The sequence below is a fragment of the Gymnodraco acuticeps genome, unplaced genomic scaffold (assembly GCF_902827175.1).
Source record: "Gymnodraco acuticeps unplaced genomic scaffold, fGymAcu1.1, whole genome shotgun sequence".
Taxonomy (NCBI): Eukaryota; Metazoa; Chordata; class Actinopteri; order Perciformes; family Bathydraconidae; genus Gymnodraco; species Gymnodraco acuticeps.
The window spans coordinates 1-21550 of record NW_022991688.1 but is presented as its reverse complement, the minus strand read 5'-3'; the positions used below and the strand labels follow the sequence as shown (position 1 = coordinate 21550).

Sequence of the window (21550 nt, the reverse complement as noted above, 5' to 3'; positions counted from 1 at the left end):
ATCATGTTTTAAAGTCATTGTGCTTCTATCACAGGCCAACATATACTGAAAGTAATCATGCTCACTGTATTGAACACTTACAAAATATTATATTAATAATGAAAATCAATGTTTTCTTGTGTCATCTATTTCAGAACCATAATACAGTACAATATAAGCCATAAGAATTGTAAGATGTGTCTAAATACAGTCATGTTTGGGGTTTTAATGTAATTGACTGATAAGAAGGCGGGTTTCCAAAGTTTCCTGAATGAAAACAACATTCAATACGGTCGCCTTAGTTTAAGACCTCCATCCATCTCTGAGAAAGTAATAATGGCAGCCTGACTCAGCCTCTGTTGACTTTCAACTCTTTCACCAGTTTAAAAGCAAAGGCTGTAAATAAATGTAAAATGTCAGCTTTGATCAAATAAAGGTGACCTAGACCTATATGTAACCAAGTATCACCTCCACCCTGAAGTGTAAAACATTCACTCCTGCACTCCGTACCTTTTCTGTGGATGTTGTTCCTGTTTTTTCTTCACTTCATCTCAATTCATCTCACACCTTTCCAAGGACACAATGAGTCCCAGGCTAACTAAAGCCCATTGATTTTCACGGGGTGATTTATAGGTGGCGTGTGTGTTAGGGCAGGCTCGATTGTCTAAGGTGGGCTGCACAGTGCCACTTTAATGAGGGTGGTGACACAGGGCAGAGAAACAAGCCCCCGCCCACCAGAGGATGAGTCGCTAATAACAGCTGCTGCTTTAATGGCCGCAGCATTTACACAGAGCAAAGGCAAACATCTGTCTTTAAACATTAATATATTTCAAATGTTCTGTTTCATATGTGTCCAATTCCTTTTAATATCTCTACAGGTTTTGCTGTCTTGTTGCTCCTGTAACATAGCGGCATCACTATGTAACACTTACGCTTCTTTGGCTAGCTCTCCAACTCATTGTATAGGCTAAGGGGCGGGCATCTCTAAGCAGTTGACCAATCAAAACGGAGCCGGCCCAGCTAACCAATCAGAGCTCTGGTTTCAGACAGAGGGTGAAAGAGGTGCCACAGCACAGGCAGTATGAGAAAAATAAAGAGCTTTTTGAACATTAAAGCATGGAGACATCTAGAGACACTACATACTGATATACACCTGAACATCAGCAGGAGAGGACTCTTTAAAGTAGAGACACTACATACTGATATACACCTGAACATCAGCAGGAGAGGACTCTTTAAAGTAGAGACACTACATACTGATATACACCTGAACATCAGCAGGAGAGGACTCTTTAAAGTAGAGACACTACATACTGATATACACCTGAACATCAGCAGGAGAGGACTCTTTAAAGTAGAGACACTACATACTGATATACACCTGAACATCAGCAGGAGAGGACTCTTTAAAGTAGAGACACTACATACTGATATACACCTGAACATCAGCAGGAGAGACTCTTTAAAGTAGAGACACTACATACTGATACACACCTGAACATCAGCAGGAGAGGACTCTTTAAAGTAGAGACACTACATACTGATATACACCTGAACATCAGCAGGAGAGGACTCTTTAAAGTAGAGACACTACATACTGATAACACCTGAACATCAGCAGGAGAGGACTCTTTAAAGTAGAGACACTACATACTGATATACACCTGAACATCAGCAGGAGAGGACTCTTTAAAGTAGAGACACTACATACTGATATACATCGGAAGATCACAGAGGAGAGGACTCTTTAAAGTAGAGACACTACATACTGATATACACCTGAACATCAGCAGGAGAGGACTCTTTAAAGTAGAGACACTACATACTGATATACACCTGAACATCAGCAGGAGAGGACTCTTTAAAGTAGAGACACTACATACTGATATACACCTGAACATCAGCAGGAGAGGACTCTTTAAAGTAGAGACACTACATACTGATATACACCTGAACATCAGCAGGAGAGGACTCTTTAAAGTAGAGACACTACATACTGATATACACCTGAACATCAGCAGGAGAGGACTCTTTAAAGTAGAGACACTACATACTGATATACACCTGAACATCAGCAGGAGAGGACTCTTTAAAGTAGAGACACTACATACTGATATACACCTGAACATCAGCAGGAGAGGACTCTTTAAAGTAGAGACACTACATACTGATATACACCTGAAATCAGCAGCAGGAGAGGACTCTTTAAAGTAGAGACACTACATACTGATATACACCTGAACATCAGCAGGAGAGGACTCTTTAAAGTAGACACTACATACTGATATACACCTGAACATCAGCAGGAGAGGACTCTTTAAAGTAGAGACACTACATACTGATATACACCTGAACATCAGCAGGAGAGGACTCTTTAAAGTAGAGACACTACATACTGATATACACCTGAACATCAGCAGGAGAGGACTCTTTAAAGTAGAGACACTACATACTGATATACACCTGAACATCAGCAGGAGAGGACTCTTTAAAGTAGAGACACTACATACTGATATACACCTGAAATCAGCAGGAGAGGACTCTTTAAAGTAGAGACACTACATACTGATAACACCTGAACATCAGCAGGAGAGGACTCTTTAAAGTAGAGACACTACATACTGATATACACCTGAACATCAGCAGGAGAGGACTCTTTAAAGTAGAGACACTACATACTGATATACACCTGAACATCAGCAGGAGAGGACTCTTTAAAGTAGAGACACTACATACTGATATACACCTGAACATCAGCAGGAGAGGACTCTTTAAAGTAGAGACACTACATACTGATATACACCTGAACATCAGCAGGAGAGGACTCTTTAAAGTAGAGACACTACATACTGATACATCAACCTGAATGATTTTAAACGTATCTATTCGTGGGACGTTGTATCTCTAATGGTAACAATTCATATACCCTGTTTTCTCAAAGGTTGACCAACAGTCTTTGAGCAGATTTACAGTTGGTGTTTGATAACGTGTTCATTTACTGTATATCCCAATACAACAAACCACTGCATGTTCAGCCTAAACTCGTCCGAAACAAACCATTCGTACATGTACCTTTAGAAAAATACAGAAAAGCATAAAAACCTTTTGTTAACAGCAGCACTGATCGTGTTGTTGTCAGTATTGGATTGTTGCCATTGTCATGGGAAATGACACCTGAACTCTAGTGATTTAGTATTGCACTTAAAAAAGTTGTGGTGACTCACAAGAAACACCTTTAAAAAATGATGAGGATCCAAATCTGTGCATCAGAGGTAAATGCAACACACTGTGCGGACTTAAAATGGCAAATGATTTCATATCTGGAGGAAATCGGGACAATTTTGGCAGTGTTTTGACTTTCCTATAGGGACATGTCCATACCATCCATACCTGAATCTACAGATATGAACATAGTCATTTGTCTTGTGGAACAGGAGAACACAGAGGCAATGAGAGGCGGTATCGATGTAACTAAAATCAAACCTCGTTCCTCTGGCTTCATTAGGCTTCCAAACGTCCACTTATCGAGAGTCCCTGAAAATGAGCTGTGAAGGTAACGGAGGATCATTGCATTGGCACTTCACTCAATATCTGCTGAATGATAAATTGCTGTGGGGGCTTATACGAGCCACAAAAAGTCCAGGGACTGAGAGTGGACAGAGTAATAATAACGATAATATTCATAAACTTTATTCAGAGCAGTTTTCAACACAAAAGTTTCAAAGTGCTTTACAAAGCAATACAATCATGATGAGAGCAAGAACCAGAGTGTCAGTGACAGAGAGGTGTGTCCAAATATTTATCAGCTTTGACATCAGTATAGGGTCATTGTTTATTGAGCATTGGCATTTTATAGAATTTAACAGCCACAGCTTGTCTAATAAGTTTGGTAGTGAAGCGTCATTTTATCAGAATACTGGGGACAGACAATTTACCTTTACAGAAGTAAAAGTACCAACACAGCCATTTCAAAAGACAGATTTAACAGATGTCATGAGCAGTGGCTAATGTGTGGGAGTCCTCAATAAACACACTACCTTGTGAGGAATCGTATCTGCCTAAAGTATATCTGGAGTCAGATAAAGTTACCAAACCCTGTATTACTCTATATATGATACCCTGCTGCCCTCTTTCTATTGGAGGACAGAGCATCAGGATCTTCTCTGTTATCTCTCTCTCTCTCTCCTATCTCTCTTCTCTCTCTATCTTCTCTTCTCTCTCTCGCTCTCTCTCTCTCTCTCTCCTCTCTCCTCTCTCTCTCTCTCGCTCTATCTTCCCTCTCTCTCCCCCTGTGTTTATGTGCTTTGACTCCCTCTCAGCTCTGTATCAGACAGACTGATCCACCTTAAGAGTGCAGCTGCTGTATAAACACTTTGTTGGGGGACCTGTGGATCAAAGAGGGGCCAGACCCCGAGTCTGGATTTCAGAGATGCTGAATCCAGAGCTTTTGAAAATCAGCGACCAGTGAGAACTTTGAGAGAGACTTGAATAAGCCGCACATCAGCAGAACAAGTGTGGAGAGGAGAGGGACGAGGACACGAGGGGAGGGGGCTGTGCTTTAAAAAGTTAATTAAACATACTAAGTGTAGCGTCACTACACATTTTTTCTCTTTAAAGGGTACCTCTCCAGCCAGCAACATTTCACCCAAAAGCAGACAGCCGGATCGTCCTGCGCTGACGCGGCTGGTCGGCAGGAAACGGCTAGTAGCGGCGGGGGTCCTGGGGGTCGTGATGGTCCTGGTTCTAGTCATCCTCATCCCGGTTCTGGTCAACTCAGCGGGGACGGCGGCGCACTATGAGATGCTCGGCACCTGCAGGATGGTGTGCGACCCGTACGGAACCAAACCCCCCACCAGCACGGCCTCGTCGGACCCGGCCCGAGACAACGGTCTCGTGCAGTCTTTACCCACTTTTATCCAAGGTCCAAAAGGGAACCGGGTCGTCCGGGTAAGGCAGGACCGAGGGGACCTCCCGGTGAGCCGGGGCATCCCGGTCCAGCGGGGCCATCTGGAGACCGAGGGGTGTCGGGCAGACCCGGGTTACCGGGACCTCCGGGGTCCGGGGGAGCTGCAGGGGCGATCAGCGCGGCCACCTACAGCACCGTGCCAAAGATCGCATTTTTCGCAGGGCTCAAAAAGCAGCACGAGGGCTACGAAGTGCTCAAGTTTGACGACGTTGTGACCAACCTGGGAAACCATTACGACCCCAACGCGGGGAAGTTCACGTGCCCCATCCCCGGGATTTATTTCTTCACTTACCACGTCCTGATGCGCGGAGGAGACGGAACCAGCATGTGGGCAGATCTGTGCAAAAACAGCCAGGTAACAAACTGAGTTTTTGTTTTATAAACCTGTTACGCACGAGCTAATGGAGTTACCACTTTATTTAATTCACCTAGCCTTCACATCAGATACGGCCTTATATAAAGTGAACTATTGACTGCAGTTCAGGCATGTAGGAGCAGCTGTTATTATTGTGTGTGTGTGTGTGTGTGTGTGGTGTGTGTGTGTGTGTGTGTGTGGTGTGTGTGTGGTGTGTGTGTGTGTGTTGTGTGTGGTGTGTGTGTGTGTGTGGTAGGTAATGGACCATAGGTCAATGGTCTTAATAGGATAGAGAGTCTGAGGTCAGGGTCTGAAAAGGAGATGGGTAATTACTGTTACTGTGGCCCTTATGAGTCAGGGTAGACTTTCTCCATCACTGAGTCTGAACAGAGTGCTCAGACTTCTCTCTGTGCAGACTGAGGCTGTCTTACATGTTGTAAATTAACTAAAGATGAAGTGTCCCTGAACTCTCTGTAAGAGTGTAAAATGAATCCACAGGACAGCAGTGCTGTGGCCTTTTGCACATCTGATATATGATCTTCATTTCATCTGGTTTCTCTTTAGCCATTTTCAAATGTCATTAAATCAGAACAAAAGGGGCGGCTTCTCTGTGATCTCAACATTTCTCAATCTTTTCCATCTCGCCCAATAATCATGTTGACCATATTTTTTAAAGGTAAAATAGAAAGGCCAACATTTAAAAACTCTCAACTTAGTCATGCATTAATGATAAAATGATTAAATGGTAAACCTAAGTTAATAGGACCTAAAGAATTGTAATACATTATGTTAATTATATCAAACACCATGCATCATTACATTGTAATATATACAAGACAAAAAGGTACACTTTTTTTATATGACTCCCCAAAGCATCCTGTTAAAAATGTCAGGGTGTTTCCCAGCTCCTTTCCAGTTTAGTTCATTAGTTTATAAAATATTGTTATGTTAAGGCATTCATATAAAATGTGCAGTCAGCTTTTAAAATATCTCTACACAATATCTGGATAGTGTTCCTTAGAGGATTTCAGAAACGTCTGCAGCCACTAATGTTTGCTGGCTGACACTAGTAAGTCATGATAAAATAGTAGAATCATTTATTTAGTGCAAGAAGTAATTGATAAATAAAACAATAATAAGGCCTGGGGGGGAGGGGGCCCTTTGCTGCCTGTGTGCTCGGCTGTGTGTTCCCTCACAGTGTCCTGCTCTCAGTGATCAGCCTGTCAGCAGCAGATCTAATCCGCGGGGCAAACAGAGTTTCCAGCGTCGCTCCACCAAGCAGATCTCCCGCTGTCAACCCGCTGCTGAAACGCTGCTGCAGACAGAACACTGCAAACATGTCTGGGATTAAACCAGTGGAGCCACACACCGTGACAAATCAGATGCTGCTCCAACACGTGTTTCAATAAGAACTATGTGGCTTTTGGTCAGAGAGGGAAAACACTGTGAACATCATCAACACATGAAGGAACTCCCCAGTGCCTTGGAATATGATCCATATTCAAATCAATGCAATTTTCTTATCATTTAAATAGTTCGATTGTACCACTTTTTTTGTCCTGGTGTAAACATCCTACTTGTTTACACTTTTCTAAAATGATCATATTTTAATTAGTCACTGGCATAGTTTTTACTTATTTTAAGGAAACCCCCAGAGTGATGAATTCACATGGAGATTCAAATATTGAAACTAGGGTTTTTCACTCTTTCCTGACTTTGTTTGACAGTGTAGAGACAGACTGCAAATTGGGGGGTTTGACATTGACATGCAAACAAAGGTCCCGTGGCGGGAATTGAACCGGTGATGGTAACATGCTTTACGAAGACACTCTGACTCTCTCCCTTTTGAATAAGATCTGGAGACATCTGGCAGTCATCGCATACAAGACAAATAATAAATCAGAATATGTGTAAAAGCTATACTATCAGATTGTATTCTAATAGGCACCAATAATAATTTGCTGTTATTAGACTAGGATTGATGACAAACTCAGCGTGGAGGCGCAGGCTGCCAGATGAAGGTGAAGCTGAGCAGCCGCTTATTTCCCCAGATTCTGTCAACAGATGTGCTGAAGCCATCTTTGTCTTTGTCCCGTCCTCTGTATGCAGGCGCCGCCAAATCTAAAATAATATCCGAATCATATACGTTTTTTAAATATAAATTGGACAGTCAATTCAGCTGCATAATGAGTCCTCTTTAAACTTAATACAAAACATTTAATGCAGGACTTCTTCCAACCAGCACTACGCATTCAAATAAAATCAATACCCAAGATGGTAATTAGGCAAATATTCATTCAACAAGAAGGAGCAAGCGCTGACATGCCTCTGGTGTGGGGGCTTTTGTTGGCAATCTATAATAAATGTTGTTGTTTATTGGAGAGTCAGGGCTAACATCATGTTGTTTAACTCACTATAATATCTCAAACGGGTCAGAGCTTGCTGAAGTATCCTCTCACAATTGGAGTCACAGTGTCCAACAGGAGAGAATATGAATGAATTCAGCTGGGCGGCCAGGGTTCCCACAGTGAAGGTCATATTACTTTTACAAGAGGAGGTCAGGGAGTCGAGCTCCTCTGTTCTGGACCAAACCGAGGGCTGTGAAATCTGAAATAAAGTCAGCCGGAGTCCGACTGAGCTGAATGACTGTTACAAAAAGTTTGGATGTGCAGATGGCCCAATAGCCAAATAGTTATGGGCCATTTGGCAATGTCCACAATTTCTGGCCAGGGACCAAATCATCAAATTCTAATCTGCTACGTAGGATTAGCCTATACTCGCAATGTCAAGTGGCAACAAGTGTGGAAAACAACATCAATCATGCCCAAAGTCTTTGGCAATGAAAGCAGATTGCACAGATTCGATGCCAAGTGATTGCATGTTGCCCTACCTCAATTTGATGGCTATTTTTCATTTGTTTATTTTGGCTATTTGTCAAAATTGTAATCACTGTCTGCCCGCTAAATGACTGTAATGGCACTCTAGCGTCTCTTGCTATCTATAGATGGGACAACACAACCTTACAGAAGTCATGAAAGCACATTTGAAGGCACAGGCTGTGTATATCTCCCTGTGGATTGAACATTTTGATAATTTTCAACAGTATTCATAATATAACACCAGTCCTGCTTTATGGGAAAAAATAGACATGGAAACCCACCTTTTTACAGTATGAGACATTTAAAGAAGATGGTACCTGCTGTCAGTAAAAACGAATGTGTGTCTAACGTACAAATGGGAAAGTCTGCCTTTTAAAAACAATTTAAGATGAACACCTCTGTGCCTACCAACCCTGGGATATTGTTATAAACTGCTGGTAAAATAAGTGCAGATTTATTGGATTGGTACACCAGATAAAAAAATAACTAGCTTCTCAGGAAAGATGCTTTATGCTTCCGTGTGTTATTAAGAGGGGAACCTGGTGAAGATCAGGCTCTTAGGATATCGAGCATGTTACTGAAAGGATTATCCAACATGAGAGCAGAAGACTAAATGATAAGATTAAGATTTGTCAGATTTAAATCAGATTAATCCAATTTAAAAGAAAAAATCATGTCAGTCATATTCTGTCGTTTTACCATAGATTTCAAGCCACTATGCTGTATCCCTTTGTAACCCAGGGACCTGACCTTAAAGGTGGGGTAGGTAATTTCGGAGAAACCAGCTCGAGTGCGCTAGAATTTGAAAATACACAACCGGAAGAAATCTGCCACTTCCTTACAGAGCCCCTCCTCCAACACACACGAACGCGCACATGACCAATGAGGGCACGAGATAAGTTTGTGCACAGATGGAAGGCTGACAGGCAGGTAGGCCATCCAGTTACTTTAGCCAGGCCGGCTAAAATGATTGATCGTGCTTTTTTACAGTACTACGGCTTCCATAGATGACATTTTTTTAATGTATTTTTTGTCAAAGCACTTAAGATATTCATTGCTATCCGGGATGTTAAGAGCATTCCATGGAATATAACAAAAAGTGTATCGAGCTGGTTTCTCAAACTTACCTACCCCACCTTTAAGTGATGCAATTAAATCGTCACTTCTCTAACCAGGGATGTATTTACAGTCTCCCTCTGTACCCTCTTCAAGGCAAAGCACAGTAATCAGCCATTAAGACGATAAAACGGGCTCATGTGAATTGCTGCTAGTATTTTCCGAATGTTGAATGTTATATTTTCAGCTCTGTGTATTCTTGCTGAACAGCTGCTTCAGTTGTCTTACACTATGCTCCTAATTAGATTGTGTTAAAGAGGGTTGCATGCAGGCCAAAAGTAAGACAAAGGCCCTTATTAGAGGATTAGTTATCTTAACAATATAATATGGTTATATTATTTGATTACTTTAGGGCAGTGGTTCTCAACGTGGGGGGCGCGCCCCCCCAGTGGGGCCCAGAGGCATGACAGGGGGGGGCGCGAGAGACTCCAGGGGGGAAAATGGTATTTAAAAAAAAAAAGATTAAAAAAAAATCACTATTTGAAAAATTATTGATTGAAAATCAATATGATACAGTACAGTACTATTACGTCTGGGTCTCTGTGTTTCATTACAGCTCGGCTCTGTGTGTGTGTGTGTGTGGGACGAGCCATTTTGTGTGCGTGCACTCATAGAGAGAGAGAGCGCACTGGTACCGGAGATCGTAGTTGTCAGCTTCTGGTGGCTAGCGAGCTACGCTAAACGGATAAGGAGTTTTTTCAACAACAGAGTGGAGGAGAGTCCTCTCCTGTCAGACTGAGAGGCTCAGTGAGCTAAAGGACTCTCTCAGTGTTATCTCAGTGGGTCTCAACCGTTTTGGTCACCATTAATGTAAACAATTATTTCCGAGGCACACGTTTATATGATCATTATAGTTATACAAAAATAAGAGATATAATGAAAACAGGTATGAAATACTATATGACAGTAAAAAAGAATAAAGTTTAAAAAGGGGGAGTGATTTGCAAAATATCCATAAAGAAAAAAGTAAATCTGTTTACAGTTCTGTTTCAAATGGGTGTTGAGAGATGTATCCATAGATCTCTTCATTTTGCTCTCAAGTGCACCAGATTGATGCTTTTAACTTCAATATTTAAAAATCTTCCCGGGGGAGCTTGCCCCCGGACCCCCCTATGTGAGGTCCACACACCACCTATAAAAATAGCACTTTACCCCTGCTTACACCTATATGCCGTGAGCTGATTATCGAGCCTTCATTGTAACAGTCGCGGGTACATTGTGTATATGTGTGGAGATTGTTGCAGTAGAACATTCCACTGTAGCGCCCGGTACATTAATGGGAAACCCTAAATGTTTGAGCACCCTCTATGAAACGTCAAGCTACCCCACAGCCCCCCAAAATAAATCTCTGGCGCCGCCACTGAGCCTGGACTATTTGTGTTGGGGGGGCCCGACTTTTTTTTTCTCCAAAGGGGGGGCCTGACAGAAAAAGTTTGAGAACCACTGCTTTAAGGTAATGTAACCCTGCTATCGAGGTCAATATATCCCTAATGGCCTTTGTCCATTCATTGAACAAGAGCTAGCTGTCATCATATATCAGAAGCAACCCACATAAATGTACAGCTAAACATGTGTTCACAATATTTTTAGATTTCATGTGTAGGCTTTGTCTGAAAAGGTGGTTAAGAAACTAGAATAAATGGCTTGGTTTTCAGCGTGTGGTTGAGGGTGTTGCAGTGACTGCTGTCTTGGCCTTGGTGCAGAGTTCATTAGAGCCACTGTGGAGTCACAACAGAGGGTAGTCTTGATGGACGTGAGCAACAGGACAACCAAACTCTTAGAGATGTTGGAGAAGGAACCCTGAGACTTCATAGAGGCGAAACATGTGCACTACCATTAAGTTAAATCTCTGCTAATATTTCTTTCTCTGAGTTGGTTTTGATGTAAAGCCCAACTAACAGTCCCTTTTAGTCTCATTCTATAGAGTGGAGCAGTGATCACGTATATTTGTAGGCGAACCCGGAAGTTAGCATGCTAGGGCTAAATACAGAAAATAAGACCTGTGGCAAACAAACTTTTATGATACTTCCACGTTTTGTTCAGCAGGATAATCTCCACACATTAAAACACCACCTTTGTTAGTTAAAGCATAAATGCAATGGGCCAGCAGTAGCTAATGTAGGCTATAAAAGACCTACATCATGATCTCATGACTTTGCGTCAAACTCCGTAAAGCTAAAGGCGGCTAATGTTCGTCGTAATGAAGCTTCAGACATTCAACAGTGTCAGAGTAGAACGAAAAAATGTCTGAAGCTTGTGTTAACAACAGACGTTATTTGAGAATCTACTAAAACTCTGTTATATATTCTATTTCTTAATCCAACACTTAAATCACAAGCAAGATATATTAAATACTATTTGTGTAGTTAGTTTGTTGGTCTTTGGTTAGTGTCTGAAAGTGTCCGTGTAGACACCACCCTCCAAGGATTGTGATTTCAGTTTTGCTTTTGAGTGTTAATATGGACGATGACTGTGTGTTGTGTGTGTGTGTGTGTGTGTGTGTGTGGTGGTGTGTGTGTGTGTGGTGTGTGTGTGTTTGTGTGTGTGTGTGTGTGTGTGTGTGTGTGGTGTGTGTGTGTGTGTGTGTGTGTGTGTGCGCATCCCTGCAGGTGCGTGCCAGTTGCCATCCGCCCAGGATGCGGACCAGAACTATGACTATGCCAGTAACAGCGCCGTGCTGCACCTGGAGCCAGGAGACGAGGTGTACATCAAACTAGACGGGGGCAAAGCTCACGGAGGAAACAACAACAAGTACAGCACCTCTCTGGGTTCATCATCTACGCTGACTAGGACGCAACGACACACTCTGACCTCAGATAATGCAGGACCTCGTGGCCAAATCCTTCACCGAATCTTCCTCAGACTTCCCTCTTTAAAATGTGGACTAACCAGTATAACTTTCGCCTTCATCACCTGCATATTATTTATTTTCTATTTTTTTGACCAACAATCACTGTCCGAGTGACTGCGGACAAATGCATTAATGAAACGATCGGATTGTCAAAGTGTGGGATGCTGTCACATGGGGAAGGAGTGCACGAAGCATCAGTTTAGCTGTAGCTTATGATGGTATTAGAGGTAATGGTCTTAAATGAGGTGTTAATAGGCAACATTAAGAGGAATGAGTTTACATTGGTGTGTCATCACCCTTAAATTTGATTGGTCGAAAGAGAACATCGGATAGAAATGGAGGGAGCTAATGAGTATATCTGAAAACTGACAGTGGGGATGATTGTGTGCAATATCTAATATATAAACTATATTCATGGTGATTATGTATAAGAAAGCCCCCAGATATCATGCATTATATTAAGGAAAAGCTGGTAACACTTGAACTGCATTTTGAAACACTATCAGCAGCCTCTCATGTCAAAACATAATCACATCTTTCATAGAATAGAAAACTAATGAAATATCTTCTCATCTTTATTATTGTTCATGTAATACAATTGTATACAATCAATCTATATCATTATGATTTAATAATGTGCTGATATCTTAGCATGGCTTTGTAACACCACTTTGTAGAAGTTCATCATTTCACAGTGGCCCTCTGCAAAATACAGATATAAATACATATGTTGTGATATAAAAGCTACATGCTAGAGATACACATATATGTTTTACCCAAAGTAGCTACCATTGAGGACGGAGATCTCATGTCTTTATTTGTTTTCTTTAAGTTATTTATATATATTTTAATTCAATATATATTTATAAGTCATAGTATTATAATGATATTGATCTAAATGAGGGATTAAGTATTTTCTCTAAAACTATATTACAAATATATTGGGAGATAAATAGGAAAGGTGGAATTCATTGGAATACTTTGGACACATGACCTTAGTTTGTCCAAAAATCCAGGCTGACTACACACTGGGTGTTTCTCAATGTCAAGGACGCTTGCTTGGTAGCACATGTCTTCCGAGTCACTTGCTTCAGAAGCTAGGCAAGAATCCATCCTGGCATTCGGAAAACGAAGAGTGGAACAGGCGAGCAAGTGTGCAGGTGTGCGTTATATGAGAGGGCCCCCGCCTACATTTCCGCCACAGATTTGGGGAAATTGGTCCGTGCGCAAAGCATTGTGGGGATTATAACACCGCAGAGTCTACACATGTGGCAGCCTCGAAATTTCTCGCTACGAAGTACGCGCGGGCTCGGTAGAATTCCAAGTATGGCTGGACATTGGAACAGTCCTTCGGCGGCACTCGATGACGTAGTATGCTTGAAATAGTGGCTCTGGAGCATCCTCCCTCGACATTGAGAAAACACCCACAGCTTTCAAGTCTTTGTGCTGAATTACACTTAACATTAAATGAGGCACATTGCTGGAGAGGAAACAAGTGTATTTTACGAGATTGAAGACTTGTTCCTTTCTTAACAACATCTCATGTATACTGAATGATATTAGTTTGTAAACTCAGTGCTCCCTGAGATTCAGTTGTCAGAAGACACACTGTGTTGTGTTATAGGACACAAAAACTGACACCCCTTTGATTATTAAGTCATTTAAATGTGACTTTTTTGCAGAGTACAATTTGACTTGTCCCAAAAGTAAAGCACAGGTGTTAATGATAAAAAAATAATGATGGGCTGGTTCCCATTTAGCAGCTTTGATTTCAGGTGCCTGGTAATTGTACATGCCAACATCGTTAGCGTCATTAGCAACACCTGTGCTTCTCCTGCGGTGACACAATCTAAATGTGTGCTGAGAGAAAGGCTTATTCAATGAACCGTATCGTACTATTGCTGTTGGTAAATGACAGTAACGGTTGAACCCTTGGGAAAACATCGAACTTGCAGAGCTTCGCAGAGGAGCAGACTGGAATGGTGACTTGACAAATGTTAGCGTGTAGATGCTACTAAATTGCTAACCACCTAACCCTACGCATACTGACATTTCAGTATTTATCACAGTTTTGGGCTTCGAAAAGAAATGGAGATTTTATGTTTTGATTTGAATTATAATACAACAAAATATAAAGTGTATTCAAATACAGCTCTGACCTAAACACAATTGATCATTTTGAGTGTTTTGGACTGAAAGGATGCTCGTATTGGAATCAGTGCTGCTTTGATATGGCTGTGAACTGACTGCAACATTTGGAAACTCCAAATTGAGTTTCTTCACATGGCATCGAAACAGATATGGCAAATTAAAAGTTGTTTACCCAATTCTACCAAGCAGGAGCCACCCACACTGAGTGGCTCCAATGTGTGTGTTCCTCTGATGTGTGTCCTGATATGTATTGAAATAGTGTTGCTTGATTGGCTGTGGTTCAGCCCCGGTGTGCGTACTCCTTCACCCTGACCAAAGTTGTGAACTGAAAGCACTATGCAGAAGTTAGAGGAATCACAATGTATCACTGTACATGTATCTTAAGGATAGAAAGTGTGCATCACTGTAATGGGAATCATGTGTAAATACTGTAGTGATACAAACTGTTCTTATTTGTTCTGCCTACCCCATGTACAGAATGCTAGAAGAGTGTATAATGGTTTTAAATACTTGATTAATCAACTCATTATTCAGTAACCACTGATTGTCTTGAAGTTCCAGGCCTCACCAGTGTATTGGTGTGAAAGGCATATGTATGATAGATACAGTGTCAGGTGTGTGGCAATACTATAAAACACGTTGCCACTTTCTTCTTCTGTCTGACAACAGTCACCTGTGTACTGTTACCCTACCAATCAAAAATGTCTCCATTAAATGACTAATGTAACATGTGTTGACTGATTTATTTGTTGTTCAAATGGGGGGGGACATAGTAGTGTTTATACATGAGTCTCCAAGTAATAGATTACGTTTCTAACAGTATTCCTCGAGACATACTTAAAAACTATGTCCAAGTAACCAGATCTACATTATATAACAATAAATATAATACATGTATTATATAGCCTTAGTTCCCAATGTGTACTCACGAAGATGGCAAGTACTCAGATAATAATAATAATTATAAACTTTATTTGTATAGCACAATGTATTAACAATAGTAAAATAATATTAAAATTAATACAGAACAAGATAAAAACATCTACAGTGATAAAATGTTAAAATAAAACAATTTAAAAAACAAAGGAAATCAAAGAAAAACAGAAAATGAATACAGTAAAACCTGGACACTGATACTAGTCACAATTGAAAGTTACCCCAAATGAAAAGCCATATCAAAAGATAGGTTTTTAATTTGCTTTAGAATGACCAGATGACTTTGGAAAAGTCTGTCCAGGCCAAATGCATAACGATTACATCACATGTTACTTGTTAGACGCTTTTATCCAAGCGACTTACATACTCAATACTGTGTTCATCCCCACAGGAGCAATTTGGGGTGAAGTGTCTTCAGGGACACAACGACATGCTGACTGCAGTGGGGTTTGAACCGGTGACCCTCTGATCCGAACACCTACGCACAACCCACTGCACCACACGCCTCCCATGATAACAAAAACAGAACACAAAAGGGAAAACTGATATGATTTAGTTGCTTCTGGATTATTTGCACGATATTATCGTTTACTTTTAACGTGGTGTGGATATTTCATTTTTACCCATAAGGAGGACCCACCGTGACACAGGGTCTCACATGAACTTTAATAAATGTTCTGGAAAGTTCCCTATTACAGCTTAGCCTTTATTTTATCTCAGGAAGTCCCTAAGTGACACTGAACAGTCTGGTGGGTCATGGTCCAGATCATGGTGACTTTGTGTTCCCATAACAACATGTCCAAGATGTCCATGTGCCACACATGTGACAGAACTAGCTACATTTAAAAAGCTTGTTGTTGTTGCTAAGGTAAAATTCAAGCCATTTAAGAATGAAAAATGCCTTGTGCCATGTCCTTTATTACATTTAACCTGTTGTGGAAACATGTTTTGATCAAATTTATATGAAACAAATGAGACAACATCGCTGTGACACTGATGTCACATCGGGACTACTTAACCCTAAAACTTTCACAGATAAACCCAGTGACATATATGCACAATTAGAAATATTATGATCTGCCTCAGTTAATTTAGCTGATACGACATGTTCTTATTCTTCAATTCAAAGAATGTTCAAGCTAATTCAAACCAAAAAAATCATCCTCATTAATTAGTTATAAATAAGAGTTATTTTACCATTAAAGCCAATGTGACATATATGTCACATTTCAGATATTGGACACTAGGGGGGTTTACTTGTTAGAAATAGTGTTCTAGGTGGTCTATTTAGTCTAAAATTATGTTCCCCTTATTTCCCCAAAAGTAGAAATGGGTCCGGGTTCTTATGCGTTAAAATATCCCAGCTCTTGCCACAAAACCTGTATATTGCTAAGGCTTACTTTAAAAAAATAGTACTGCTGTGTACAGTTGACTATTTCCTATTTACAGGAATGCCTACTTTTGATTATGAACCACCAACATGTTCAAAATTAGATTAAGCAGTAAATATGAAATGTATTTCATTCTTAACTCAAGGTCAATCTTCTCTGTTCTGAGGCTTTTGAACATATGACTTGTCGATTCCACTGATAGTCCAATCTGGTCTGATTATCATTGAAGTCTTCTTTATGCTTTTAGCTGCCAGATTCTGACACATTCAAATTGTTCTCTTATTTGTTAGCTATGTCGACAGATAACGTCAGAAACTCTTTATGGCCTAGGGAAAGGATGGAGTAAACTTGCCATATTTACATGTTGTGCATCCAGTGGTGAAGGGCAGTGAAGGAGACGTTCACACCTCCAGTGGAGCTCCAGATGGAGGCTGGGGCCAGGCTGACAGCACATCAGCACCGGGGCCTGCTTATAGTCCAACAACTCATTGTGTTAAAATATACAGCCCACCCCCCCTCTAACACCCGTCATCTCCCAGAACACAGGTTTATAACGGCAGAACTGCTGAGAAACACCAGAAAAAGACTCGAGGCAAGGCTCTGCTAAACCCAATAACCATGTAGTGGGTTGTTCTACCGTGGCAAGTCTCACAACACACAAAATATGTTTGACAAAATACAACTGTCTTCGGATTAAATCAGTGAAGGTTATTTTAATAAAAGTGTGAAATACCAGAGAAAAATGCGGTGAATTTGGTATAGGCAGGTAAATAATACTTTTAAAATGTCCAAACATTTACTTTCATCCTCACATTTTTTTACAGATCTTTTAAAGGTGCAGTGCACCCAGGTTGTATCTGACACACTGTTAGCTTATCATCATGCAAAGAATAGTTTTTAACGCATTTTTCGGGTTAATTTTGCACATTTAATTAAAACAACTTGCACACAAAACAAAATAGTTTTGTTTCGTCACAAGCTTGCTTTATGAAGCAGGGATATTTTAGCTTTATTTGTAACTAAACCAAAGAGACCCTGGAAAATTGGACTAATGAATTGTGACCAAACTTGAAACAAAAACAGAGAACAGTGCACTTCATGATTGAGACTGTCTCTCCACAGGACACGCTTCACCCAACACGCTGTCTCTCTTTCACTCACAGGCTGACCCCTCTCTCCCCCTTTCAACCCGTCTGTCTGTCTCCGTCACTATCACATAAGAAAGTATTCTCTCCCTCTCTCTCTGTCTCTCTTCCCCCTCCAACCTGTTAGCTTTCCCAATTTCAACACCTCCAACTAATCCTTAAACAAGTCAATTTGCCCGCGGTGAAAAGGGGATACATAGGTGTACATTTGCAGAAGAAACATCAGTTTGTCACGGTCATCCAAGTTTTTATTTTTTGACATTTCAACTAGGAGAGTTCCCAGGCTTCACCACGGCATTAAACAAAAGCTAATCTACGAGGGAATGAAGTGCAGGTGTGGAGATGGGTGGAGGAACTCAGGAGAGGGGAATGAGGTGATTAAGCAGGAGAGGCAGGGAGCTGATTAGCATGTGAGACACCTGGGGGGGGGGGGGAGACTAACGAGGCTGATTCAGAGCATGTGTGTGGCTGTGCAAAGGAGGGAGAAGCAGCACAGAAAACACACACACACACACACTCACACAAGTCATGCCATTACCACAGTGCACGTATAATAATGTGCATGGTTTCCAACATACTTGTGTGAATTCATGTTTCAGCTGAGTGGACACTTCCCATTAACCAATTCAGAGATGGCATATTTGAGCCATATGGAGCCAATTAAACTGTGGTCATTGACTGTGGCCCTCTTGTTATAAAAGACTAGCTTTATGGTAAAGTGTTCATACATTCATGACATTTTTCAATACTATTATTCATATATAGCCGTTACATGTGCATGTCTATCCGGAGACCTCCGACATGTCCATTGTTTGCCTCCAAGTCCCCTGTATGTGGGCAGTCCACTGTTAGCTAAGTAAACAAGTACACACACACAATCAATGTCTTATACAATTAAAGGTGTTTTGGAGTAATTTGGTGCAGGACAAAAGCGATTTAATTCGTAGACAAGCTGATTATCACAAGCAGAGTTGTATGTTTGAGGACATTGAGGGTAGACTATGTGTGATGTGGACAAAGACCTCAATATTGACAGAGAACATGTTCTATTTTGGTGTTTCTGGTTGATGCATGAACTTCATATTTCCAACAGACTCCAGTAGCCTGGTTTCCAGCTTCTATGTCCCAGAAAGCATCCGGCTTGCTCTGGTTTGTCAGATGGATAAATAACAGCAACGTGAAAAAAAACAGGGCTTCTTCTTCCCACCTGGCACAGCTGTGTGGCTGTACCTTTAATACTTTGAATTTCTAAACTTTACACACATTTGTACAAAAGTTGTTATTGACATAATTGTAGTTAATTCACCCGACATGACATTTTTTGGCGGCCATAAATTCTTGCTGACTTGGCGGAGAAACGTGACAAACACGTTGGTCAATGAGTAAAAAAGTGCTTTTCATATTTCACAACCTACGTTATTTAATCTTGAAAGAGGTGTTGAAGGCCAAATTCAAGATCTAAACAGAAATCCATTTATAAACAAATGATTTAAACAGCTCTAACCTCATGATAAAGCCATTAGTCCCACCTCATAAACCCCATCAATATAAGAGGTACCAACTAAAACTTAGCCATATAATAGGTTTTAATTATGACAGTCAACTTTTCTGTGTTTAGATCTCAAACTAGACATTTATTTTTTTGTAAAGTATGTCAGGCGTGCAACACGACACACACAAAACTCAAGCATTGTTGAAATTGTTACGGCAGCAAAACAAGTGCTAGGCTCCTCTCAGAGGGAGTTAAAAGGTATCTGCTTCTTCATTTGAAATCCTTTGTTGTTGTGACTCAAAAGCCCGGTTTGTTTTTAGCGACCTCAGAGACTGTGGAGCAGAGAAAGACAATCCTGCATAAGCTGAGAGGGCTAGGGAGGGTTTAGAAAACAGGCTGGGGACAGGAGGGGTCGCAGATGGGATCTCAGATTGGATAATTACCATGTGTCCCAAATCCTGCCTGACTCCCTCCTCTAATCCAGACAGGAGGAGAAAACACAGAGGAAAGTCCAATTATGTTCTGAACTTCCCTTTCTTTGTAACCTTTCCTTCTCTGTTTCCAGACACCACTCCTCTTATACCACCGTCCAACCCTCATGCATGGTTTAACCAGCTGTATAGTGGTGATGCATTCACTTACTGCTCTACGTATTGAAGTTCATTTAGGATGATTGCTTGGGAAAGTAAAGGAACAATATAGTTATTGATTATCAATCTTCAACTGAAAGTGGACAAAATGATTTGAATCAGCTAAATGGCTTCCACCTCTATTAAGAGACGAACATTTTCTGAGCCTGAATTCTGCCATTGGCAATTGTGCTGCATGTCTTATTACGTAACAACCATGGCAACTCAAAAATCAGGAAAATAGGATTGATTTTGACTTTATTTTTTCAGAAGGACCTTTTCATGTGTACAAATAAAACACATCTAAATACGATTCAAAATATTCAAGTTGCAGTTTCTCTTCTTTAGCTGCCACTTGTTCCCTGGCACTCTCACTTGTTATTGTAAGTCGCTTTGGATAAAAGCGTCAGCTAAATGCAATGTAATGTAATGTTAAAAGGACCTTGTTGTCAGTGGCAGAACAAAACACCTTTTGCTAATTACTGTTCATTCAGTGAGTTATTTGATAACAGGCAAAAGTTCAGGCAACATAGCATTTCTTTGTATCAGATTCACATTTAACCAACAAATCAGTTTGAAGTACTTCAATCTGGATATTTGCTAAAAACACTTGATCAGGAACTTTGTGGGCTCCCCAACAGACGGGCCTCTCTGACCCTCGGAGTTCTAAAATGCTCATAAACCCGGTCTAACGGTTTCAGATGGTGGTCCACATAGTGATTTTTTCTGTGATGGATGATGTGCTGCTAACAATAGGCCTTCCTCTGTGTGTATTGTGTGTATACCTGGAATGATGAAGAAACACAAAGCTTCTTCAAGTGGTATGCAACATCGGCCTAGAAAGAGTGCAATGAGGCCACTGAAAACCTCAGTGGGTTCATTGAGTCTGAAGTTGATTTATTTGGTATCTTTTGTTGGAAATCAGTACAAATCGACCAAAATGTACCATATTTACAATGAGCCTTAACCATTTAAGCAGGAACACTAATATCCAAGCAATATTCAATTGAAAAGTTGGCTTTACAATATTATGTTCCTCCCAAAAGATCCTTTTGCTAATTTAAAATAGCTGCACATGAGTGAGCGGTGCGGGAGATAAGGTCGAGCTGAGATGTGTTCAGGCCCCGCAGGAAGGTGACAGCGCTGTCACAGCACATCGCCTTCAAACACACAGAGTGGCACCAATCTGCTAAATCTCTTGTAAACAACTTGATGCTGGAGATAAACACAGGAGAAACACAATAAGTAGAGTGTAAACAAGTACATTCTCACATATTCTTTGCATGACACATTCATATGCATTGGAATGAAGATGAATGATATATATTGTAGCTGTAACTGATAGATATGTATAAATAATCTCTAAGCGGTTGGCCAATCACAACAGAGCCGGCCAGCTAACCAATCAGAGCAGACTGGGCTCTGGTTTCAGACAGAGGGTGAAAAGAGTATGAGAAAAATAAAGAGCTTTTTGAACATTAAACCATGTAAACACATGAAAATGAGCATAATAGGGCCCCTTTAATGTAATGCAACCAATAGCTCAATTATATATGAGTTAAAAGTATCAGTGAAGTATATCAGACAACTATAAATCATTTTAAAATGGGATAAAAGATACATATATAAGTGTATAAGAATGGTATTTTCTGTCTTAGTG

At 40.7% G+C, this 21550-nt stretch overlaps 1 protein-coding gene across 1 annotated transcript; it reads left to right on the top strand.

Annotated features, from left to right (window-relative positions):
* Positions 1–4513: 4513 nt before the first annotated feature.
* LOC117534546 (complement C1q-like protein 3) lies at positions 4514–13278 on the top strand. Its single transcript, XM_034198769.1, is given in 4 exon segments — positions 4514–4909; positions 4912–5300; positions 11916–12054; positions 12057–13278. Coding segments are annotated over 4 exon segments (756 nt in total). The 5' UTR covers positions 4514–4710; the 3' UTR covers positions 12086–13278.
* The last annotated feature ends 8272 nt before the right edge of the window (positions 13279–21550 follow it).